The following is a 10,705-nucleotide window of genomic DNA, read 5'->3' on the forward strand; positions in this document are numbered from 1 at the left end:
GTGTGTGTGTGTGTGTGTGTGTGTGTGTGTGTGTGTGTGTGTGTGTGTGTGTGTGTGTGTGTGTGTGTGTGTGTGTGTGTGTGTGTGTGTGTGTGTGTGTGTGTGTGTGTGTGTGTGTGTGTGTGTGTGTGTGTGATGACTGACTCCTTTCATTGCCTTGAGCTTTAGCGTTTTAATAACTTTCGGATCTGATTAGTTTTTAATCACCATCACTACATCCCCTCAATGCCAGCCCCTAATTTGTTTTCTATCTGAAACTATCTTTTTATTGCGTTTATAGTCTGATTCAACCAAACTGAAATAGCTGGAGAAAGAGGAAATTTAATTTCATACAATCTCTGTTTTATATATAAGGATATTCTGATTAAACCTCCATCATCTCACAGCTGCTCACATGTCCTTCTTGCTTGTTGTTTTCTCTCATGGTTTACAGCCTTTGCCTCACCCTCTAGCAAATGGCAGAGTCCTTTTCTACAACGTGACGTGTCAGACAGAGGGCTCTCACGTCCTGAATGATCACGGGAGCTGCAGAGATTTGTACCTTACGAGTACTTCCTGTAGCTTGCTCCTTCCTGCTGGACGGTGCTCCTGCGCCCTGGCGGCCTCCACCTCGGCAGGGGCCTCGCCTAAAGCCCGGATATGGTTCAGTGGAGCCTCTGATACAGGTGGGGTCGCACTATATCAACCATGGGTCAGAAATCAAGGTGTAGACATGGATACTTCATGGCCTGAGACTCTTAACACTCTTGTTGACACTTTGGTAAAATGTATTAGTAAATGAACTGCCTTTTTTATATAGCGCTATTTCAGTCTTTACAACCCCTCAAAGTGCTTTTATTAAAGGTCACCTATTATGCGAAATCCACTTTTTCATGTCTTGTATACATCAACATGTGTCCCCTATGTGGAAAGAGACTCTGAAAGTTTCAGGAAAAAAGATTCTCTCACTTTTTGTCCTGATCCATTTATATAAAAACCTGTCTGAAAATGAGCTGATCAGATTTTGGCCACTTTATGATGTCATAACGATTTTTTGGCTTGTGTAACCATTAGCCAATCACCAACCAAGGTAACCCCCCCCCCCCCACCTTATCACCTGAATCTCCTCCTAGAGCACCATTGTGTTCTTTTTAACCAAATATATCCCAGAGGGGCGTGGGGAGGGGCTCCTTATTTTCATCTAAAGTAACAGACAGAGAATCAGCACTTTGGAAACAGGGCTGAAAGAGGGGATTATGGGTAATGCTGCAATGATCTGTTTGGTATTTGGAGCCAAACACTTCAGAGACATGTTTGTATACTGTATATCTGAGACCTATAATATATTGATGAAAAACAGTATAATAGGGGACCTTTAAGTCAGGATTCACCTATTTACATTGGGTTATGTATTTAGTCCAAGAATACATCGACATGCTGATTATAGTGGCCAAAAGAATACTTTTAAATAGGTATGTTTGCTTCAAGATGGGAGTCAAAAGGAAGAAAATCCATTACAAAATCCCATAAAAAGTATTTTTTCCACTTTGTCACCAGAACAGTTTCAGTGCTACTTTGCATAGATGTCCAAGTCTCTAGAACTCTACTGGAAAGATGCATAATTTCTTCCATTGGGATTAATAGAAAAAATACTGAAATCAGAATATGAAACCTCTTAATGTTCATTTTTTTACAGTTTATAATGCCTTTTTCATTTTCTTTCTTATTTCTCTTCAGATCCAGCAGCCCCGAGCCAATTCACTGTAAGTCCCCTAAATGACAGTGGATTGGATGTTCGTTGGACGGCTCCAGTGGATCGGTCCATGAATGGCTTTGTGTTGGAGTGGTTTGCAGTCAGAGAGAAAAACAGCAGCGCCCTACACTGGGAACTGCTGAGTCGCTCCTGTACACAGCGGGTCATCACAGGTAATCCAACAATACCTCCAACAGCTAAATGAGTAAAACATGACGCGCCTTTATTTAGACTTTTTGGAGGGATACATCTTAGAATCTATGATTGCCAACTGATTATTTATTTCCTCTCTGTGTTGCTTTAGAGGGAGTGAAGCCCTTGGAGTGTTACGCTGTCTCTGTCAGAGCGCTGTATGGGGAACGAGGGGCGGGACAGAACAGGACCGCTCACATTTATACTCGTCAAGGAGGTACGTGGTCTACAGGAAACTATTTTTATCTCATTCCAAGCTGTACAAATAGATTCAGACCAGGACAGCACCATTTCCTTTGAAGGTGAAGGTACCTAGGAACTGGGTTGGGTCTGATTATCATGATACAAAAGTGATGTAACCGGATTACTTTCTGTTACTTTTGGATTACCTCAGAATCAGAAATACTTTATTGGTCCCACAGCAGGGACATTTACAGTGTTATAGCAAAAGTTGAATTGCAGGTTAAAAAAAAAAGAGACATGAAATAATAAAAGAGTAAGCACTGTAAGCATACCTGTACCGACTACCAAGGGAAAGGTCAGATAATGTATATGAATGTATTCATGTATAATTTGCCAAGACTTTCGAGTGAACTGTAAACTGAGGCGGGTGTGATTTTTATGTACATCTCCATTTATGTTATATATTTGTGGAATAAGTAAAAAGTTATTTAAAAAAGTAAGCACACATTAGTATTTCAATAAAGGGCCAAAATACATTTCGGATCTCCTGCTAAATTATGAACCACCCAGAACTGTCAGGTCTTCTGGGACGGAGAACTGAACACGGAGAAGCAGCGTTCAGTTATTATGCTCCAAATATCTGGAACTACCAGAAACCTGCAGGTCCGCTGCAACTTTTACTATTTTTAAATCCAGGCTGAAGACTTTTCTTTTTGCCGCTGCTTTTAATTGAACTAATCCTATCTTACTGTAACTTTTATTCATGTATTTTATACCTGTGTTTTTCACGTGTTATGTTTATCTTTGCTTTTGAATGACTGTTTTTATAATGGGTTTCAACATCTTTGCAAAGCACTTTGAATTGCCTTGTGTTGAAAGGTGCTATAATAATAAACTTGCCTTGCCTTAATGTTGTGCAATTTTATGAGGTGATTCAATAAGAGCTTGACATCTGTTGATTCTTTATCTAATGGTCCCAGTCATGAATTGTTTGATTCAATAAGAACATCTGCGAGATGTCAAACATGACAATTTAACTTCAGAGGAAGAAAACAAAAACAAGGAACAATTGGTTTCAAATTAATTCCAGCTGGGGTTTAACTTTAATGGTATTGGTTTCCGCCTCTGCTGCAATTGTGATCACAATGAAAACATCACAAAGATCCTGCGCATAACATCTTGTTTGTTAGAAAATAATAAAACTGTTTGATTGTAAGCCGATATTGTCAGATCAGACAATATCCTCACAGCCGGTTGATGCAATACCATACAGAGTTGGGAGGGTAACTTACTAAATGTAATCCTTTACAATGATTAGTTACCTGTGTAAAAACGTAATCAGTACCCTGATCTGAGGATCACAATATAAAAGTAATGTAACCTGATTACTTCTGTTACTTTTGGATTAGCTGAATATCAAATGCAATGCAAGTGAATGCCAAAGGGAAATAAATATCAAGTGTATGTAAGAAGAGAAGAATCTCAATTTAAAAACCTGCCTTTCATTAAGCATAATTAGGTAGTGGTCTATACACAATCCCAAAAATAAAGCAGTCAAACTGTAAGGGACCTTTTTTTGTAACCTGATTATCCCTCTACATGTAATCTGTTACTCCCCAAGCCTGTAACCACATCAGTTGTTGCCAGAGGTGGAAGAAGTACTCAGATCTTGTACTTGAGTAAAAGTAGAAGTACCAGAGCGTAGGAATACTCTGTTACAAGTACAAGTCCTGCATTCAAAGTCTTACTCAGTTAAAAGACAGTATTATCATCAAAATATACTTAAAGTAGCAAAAGTAAAAGTAGTCATTATGCAGAATGTCCCATTTCAGATGAATACATATTGTATATTTTGATTATAATTATTGATGTATTGGTGTGTTTATCAAAGCTGGTAAAGGTGCAGCTAGTTTTAATTACTTTGTATAATGCAGGGTAGCTTGTGAACTTACTCCAGGTGGAACTCTTAATTTTTGAGTTGATTATATTTCACATTTGTAATCCAAATCTGCAAAGTACACGATTTACCTCTGAATTGTAGTGGAGTAGAAATACAAAGTAACACAACATTGAAATACTCAAGTAAAGTACAAGTACCTGAAAATGGTAAATGTACTTAGTTACTTTACAGACAGGGATCCAGTCTTATTCTCACTACATTGAGATTGTTCATGTTGTTCTTGTATTAATGTCTAAATGTGTGCATGTATAAATGTATCGGTTGATTGTATATATATATATAGGTATATACTTATTTTGTATATATCTTTGTTATTGTATTCGGGATTGTGGGAAACGATATTTCGATCTCTCTGTCTGTACACACAAACTGAAAGATTGACAAGACTTTCACTGACTTTGACATGTCCTTTGTCTCTTGTCCGTCTCTGTAGTGCCCTCAGCTGGTCCTAAAGTGTCGGTACAGAAGATCTCCGGGAGCAAAGTGGATCTCACGTGGATCCCTGTTCCTGTGGAGCTGCTCCACGGTTTCATCCACAACGTCACAATCTTCTACATCACACCAGACCACTCAACTGAGAGTGAGTGACACACACACATTTAAAGTTAACGTAGGCCTGCACTTTACACGTGTATGAATACAGTTGAGTGTAAAAGAAACGCTTTACTCTAACAGGCCTGTTGAAAGGGTTTGTGAGTAGGATGATTACACACTCAATGGCTCATACTTTTTTTTGTCTGTGATCTTATTTCTTTACACTTAAATTGTAGTTCTTTAGGATTAAGTATGTAGTTTGTGTCCTTTCCATTTGCAGCTAGATCATAGATCACCATTAAATTGACTGTTAACACATGTGTATTGTTATGTTTGTGATCATTTTAATCCTATAATACATCTCCCATTATTCTCAATACTAATCTCAATCTAATATCCAATTTCCACCTTTAAGAATAGAAAGAAAAACAACACAAACACAACCATAGAAACAGAAATCAGTTACAGATTATATAACACATGTTTCTAAACACAATTATATAGACTTCATGCAACCAGTCAAATGTTTTAAGATTATAGATATTATTCTTATTTTTGTGTCCTTGTGAGGGTAATTGAACACTTTGTTTATACATATCAAATGTTACTTGTTCATTATCTTTTGTCACAGGCTCTTTCTTTTCTTTTTAAATCAGGAGTGACTGTGCCTGGTCAGGCTCTCGGGTACACTCTGGAGGATCTGTCACCGGGGAACTACGACATCTTCATGCAGGTCAACACCGAAGCTGGAGCCGGAGCAGCTGGACCCAAAGCAAGAGTACACATTGGTGATTACCACACACACACACACACACACGCACACGCGCACGCGCACGCGCACGCGCACGCGCACGCGCACGCACACGCGCACGCACACGCACACGCACACACACACACACACACACACAATCACTATCCTCAAAATAAGAGAACACACATTGCTACTGTATATCTTTAACTGTGTGTGTTTGTGTGTGAAGGCTCAGAGGAAGTCTCCATAGTGCTGTATGCCGTCCTGCCTCTCATCCTGACTTCACTGGCGCTGGTGCTGATGGCCTGCCTGGCCCAGAGCAAGAAGTAAGATCTCAACACAAACCCAGAGGTGGGAAGTAATGGAGTACAAATACTTTGTTGCTGTACTTAAGTACATTTTTCTGGTATCAGTACTTTATTCCACTACTTATTTTTCGAAGTCTCGTTACTTTAGTTTTAATCTGTGTTTGGTGGCGTGATTATTATTATTAGTCATTGCGTTCCTTTTCATTTTAACACGATCCGTGTATCCATCAATTCCTGGTCTTCTGTAAAGAAGAGGGACCAATGAAAACGTTGTAATTTTGCCGTTGTTCAGCATCGAAACATTCATTAGCTAACAATGACATGATTGTTCTATTAATATAAAGGGAGGTGAGGTACTCTTTAAAACAGTTGGTAGTTATGGATACTTTTTACTTAAGTAAATGTCAAAGCCCATACTTCTACTTGAGTAAAGAAGTTTAGTCAGTACTTCTACTTTTACCAGAGTATTTTTAAACACGAGTATCTGTACTTCTACTTGAGTAAAGGATGTGCGTACTCTGCACATTCCTACTCTAAATTCAGTGTCACACTTTTACTGGTTGGCCTACTTTGAATATTTGTTCATAATTTCCGGTAATTATTTTGTTGATTCTGTAAAGTTTATCCTAACAAATAACCTTGCAGGGTGAAACAGAAGCTGTGTCGAGACATCCCCAACCCTTCCAAAAGCAGCTTGGCCCGCTGGAGTCCCAAAATTCATTTGGAGGTAAACTAGAAAGTTTAAACCCTCTCCTATCAACTGTCTGCTAAATCCTAACACACTGTCAATGGTGGACTTTTACTCTAGACATTTACCCAGAAACATTTTCGAGGAACTTGTACTATACTTAATAATAATAATAATAATAATGCAGTTTATTTATATAAGCGCCTTTCAAGGCTCTCAAGGTCGCCGAGCGAAATACAAAAACACAAAACGATACACCAGCAGAAAAACAGGACAATATAACCAATAAGAACAGAGTGTCATGTGATCAGGGTGGATATGCCAGTGGGAAAAGATATGTTTTGAGACGTGATTTGAAATGGAGAGAGATTTCTGTAATGCAATTTCAAGTTAGTTATAGTTTGACATCAAGATTTTTACTTGTAGCAGAGTATTTCCACACTGTGGAATAACTCATTTACATAAGTATAATATTAGTACTTTGTCCACTGCTGCATACTGTAGGCCCACACATTAAGAACTGCTTACCCAGCACACTGACATAGTTGGAGACTAGTTGTCCAACTAAGTGGATCATTTAGCAGCTGACGAGCCACATATTTCACTCAGAATTTGGTAGAGACCAAAACACGAGGTAAAACAGAGTGCAAGTCACTAGATGGCCAGAAGCAAATTTCGAAATTAATAATAATCTTTTCTCTGTAAGTACTGGATGTGGAAATATGCAAACATGTTTGCAATATCAACTTAAAAGTTACGATAATAAATTAAAAAAACTGTAATGTTGTGTCACTTGTTTGTGCTGCTCCCTGCTTATTGCAGGTTTAACGAGCAGAAAATTAAAAACTGTTAACCCCCAAAAAATCCTTTTGTCTCTTCACCTCAGAGTATTAAGTGGCCTACGGTGGTGGAAAAGGCTGAAATCTTATACTCTGAAGTTATTTTGCTGGATGAATGTGAGCTGCAGAGCCCGGACACAGATCAGGACCTCGACTATCAAAAAAGTCTCCAAATGTATTTCTGTCACCGCAACTCTTCGCTGCCAGTTTCAGGAGCTTCGACACCTGAAAACACCAGAAAATCGGAGAATGACCCAACTAGAGCCAGGACGACCTCTGACACTGATATATCCTCCATCTACGCCAAAGTCGTCTTCCCTGAGATGCTCCAAAGTGTCCCTTCACCCCTCACGTCCCCCACATATCTCCAATCCAACACCTGGCAGCACAGCTCTGTCAGCGTTACTGACGTTAAGCGGCAGCTAGGTGGAGACAGTGAACCGTCTGTGAGCTCCAGGAGATCTGAGTCCCCTCCATACCAAACAGATGAGCTGAAAAACGTCCCTCTTTTCCTGAAAAAACATCAGAGCCCTGTCTCCTCTCAATCCTCCTCAGGGCACAGCACCCAGACACCCTTCTTCTCAAAGTCTGTATAAGTCTGTCCCCTCGCTCCAGGCCTGCCCTCATCTCGATGACATTTTGAGTGTGTCGGGATCACCTTCCTCCCACTCTACTTTTGTCGATTTCTCCTACCTCCCTGCAGTGTGACCCATCTCCCCTGCTGTTTGATTTAATTAAAGGGAAATACAACTTTAATTGTTTGATCACAGTGTCAATTGATAATATGTACAACCCCATCGACTTCTTATAAAACATTTCTTTGCATTGAGAGTGAATCAACATTTTTAAATGCTCAGTATTATGAATGTAGAAATAACTGAGAAGACTGGATTTTGGATTAGTTTTTCAAGTCAAATAAGGGAGCCAAGTATTGTGATTTTTTGTATCCAGCCTCCCCAATGTAAAGTAATGGTGTACATTTATTGCAAACATACTCCTGCTTTCTTGACAAATAATAGGTTCCACAGGTAAAAAATGTAGTATGAACTGTGAAACAAAGACATTTGTAAAAACAATCATTTGTGGTACTATTAGGGATTTTTTTATTTACCTTTGGACAGAGGCTGGCTGTTTTCCCTGCTTCCTCCCTGTCTTGATGCTAAGCTAATTGTCTGTACAGAAATTGTACAGTCATGACTTGACATCAAAATACTATTTTAATTACAGTATGTACTGTATAATTACAGTACATTGCTGTATGAATAAGACAAAACAAAACGTGAAAAAAAAGTATAAAGTTTTATTTGTAAATGACTTGTGATATTTTTTTGTTTGATCCACTGTGAAGGTTTTATAATGTGTTGTGGACATTGTGCTACCAGAGACAGCTGATTCCTATACTGGACAGTTTGTTTGAGACATTCTTTGAATACTGAGAAATGTAAATAAGAAGAATGCTGCTTGCACGCAACATCATCTTCTGTAAATACTGTTTACACTGATGTTTGAGTAGGCCTGTTTTAACTTTTCGTGCTAGTATGCAGCTAAACCCAATAGGACCCACCGTGACACAGGTGTCACATGACATTTAAATGTTCTGGAAAGTTCCTCATACAGCTTTAGCCTTGTTTATATCTGATGAATTCCCTAAGTGACACACACTGAACAGTCCGGTGGGTCATGGGCCAGGTCATGTGATTTTGTGTTCCCATAACAACATGTCCAAGATGTCCATGTTTCAGATTAACACATGTGACAGAACTAGCTACATTTCAAAAGCTTTTTATTTTTCTTGCTAAAGGTAAAATTCAAGCCATTTAAGAATTAAAATGCTTACATAACATGTCCTTTATTACATTTAACCTGTTGTGGAAACATTTCTTGATCAAATTGATATGAAACAAATGAGATAAATATCGCTGTGACACTGGTGTCACATCGGGACTTTAACCCTAAACTTTCACAGTAAACCCGGAGTGACATATATGCACAATTAGAAATATGATTATGATCTGCTCAGTTAATTTAGCTGATTCAATTATATCTAGTTAATATATTCTTTATTCTTCAATTCAAAGAATGTTCAAACCAATTTGAAACCAAAAAATCATCCTCATTAATTAAGTTATAAAGAAGAGTTACTTTACCATTAAAGCCCAATGTTACATATATGTCACTTTTCAGATATTTCACACTAGGGGGGGTTACTTGTAAGAAATGTGTTATATGTGGTCTATTTAGTCTAAATTATGTTCCCCTTAATTTCCCCAAAAGTAAAAATGGGTCTGGGTTCTTATGATGCTCCGGGAAGCTTCACTTTTGGTAATGGTGAAAAACCAAAGACAAACTAAAACCATTTTACAGAAATTATAACTTTAAATTTGAAGTAACTTATTGAACACTGCTGTTGCGACCTGGCTCAAAAGGCCACAACAAAAAGGAGACACAACATGTCAACGGGTAGGTAAAAGTGTTTATTTGCACAACACGGGTCAATTCAACACATTGGTTATACTCATCAGAGCCGGGTGCCTGCAGGAAAACAGCGCGAGAGCAGACAGGAGCAGAGAGGCTTTAAACTAGCTGCAGAGCACCAGACCCAGGTGCCCTGAGTTAATGCAATCACTGCAATCAATGCAGCCAAGACAGGACAGCCACACCCTCTCCACTGATGAACCCACAGGGGCATCACACTGCAAACAAAGAATATTTAAAAGTCTGTGTAACAGCATCTCTCATCCTCTAAACATCATATCCATCATTTCTACATTTGATCAGAATGCACGCTTTGTGTAAAAGTTTGGATTCATAACTTATTCACCCTGCATAGCACTGCTCCATTCGAGTGCCAGTGAGCTATGACAGTGTGACAGGAACCTGAAAATAAATGGATTTCAGCCCCTATTCTCATTATTATCTTCTCCTACTGTGATAGGCCGATGCATCTCAAGAATGAAAGTACAATTTTTTTTCTATAACTAGAAGAAATAGATGGCTTTAAATCAATAGATTTAAAAATACATTTCTTACAAGCACTCTGTGGAACACGTGTCAAAAAACTGTGATTAAATACTGTGAGTGATCCCCACTGGGGCCAAAACGTCTCTAAAGCTACTCACACTGGATTGATTTTTGAATTCATATTTTCTCTGAGTTTATCGAATGCAATATTAAGATAAGCCACCCACTGTTATATGGCCATATTATATCAACTGAGCCAATATGGAAGCACTTTTCTGCAAGAAATACATCTCAGGAAATACATCTGAAATTTGCTTTTCTTAGTTTTTATGACTTTCTGATGACCTCTTAGTACCTTATGCCTTAATATAGCATTCTACTTACTCCATAATTATGGACATGAAGACATGCTATATATCTCTTCTCTCTGAAAAGCTACACATTTGCCAATTGTATTAAAACATTGAAAGCCAAATCAATCAAGTAATGAGTGACCTTTAAACGTGTATTGTCATAGTATAGTGGAATTTAAACTCTTCAATCTGGCAATTTTAGTA

At 38.4% G+C, this 10,705-nt stretch overlaps 1 protein-coding gene across 1 annotated transcript in view; it reads left to right on the plus strand.

Annotated features, from left to right (window-relative positions):
- Window positions 1-9,049, plus strand: part of LOC117540516 (interleukin-6 receptor subunit beta) — a 33,803-nt gene extending 24,754 nt beyond the window's left edge. Inside the window, exons 9-16 of the mRNA XM_034207248.1 lie at window positions 434-665; window positions 1,717-1,905; window positions 2,037-2,141; window positions 4,501-4,647; window positions 5,258-5,389; window positions 5,582-5,678; window positions 6,306-6,387; window positions 7,235-9,049. Of these exons, the coding sequence (XP_034063139.1) occupies window positions 434-665; window positions 1,717-1,905; window positions 2,037-2,141; window positions 4,501-4,647; window positions 5,258-5,389; window positions 5,582-5,678; window positions 6,306-6,387; window positions 7,235-7,783 (1,533 nt within the window). The 3' untranslated portion in view covers window positions 7,784-9,049. The remainder of the gene's footprint in view (window positions 1-433; window positions 666-1,716; window positions 1,906-2,036; window positions 2,142-4,500; window positions 4,648-5,257; window positions 5,390-5,581; window positions 5,679-6,305; window positions 6,388-7,234) is intronic.
- The last annotated feature ends 1,656 nt before the right edge of the window (window positions 9,050-10,705 follow it).

The sequence above is a fragment of the Gymnodraco acuticeps genome, unplaced genomic scaffold (genome assembly GCF_902827175.1).
Source record: "Gymnodraco acuticeps unplaced genomic scaffold, fGymAcu1.1, whole genome shotgun sequence".
Taxonomy (NCBI): Eukaryota; Metazoa; Chordata; class Actinopteri; order Perciformes; family Bathydraconidae; genus Gymnodraco; species Gymnodraco acuticeps.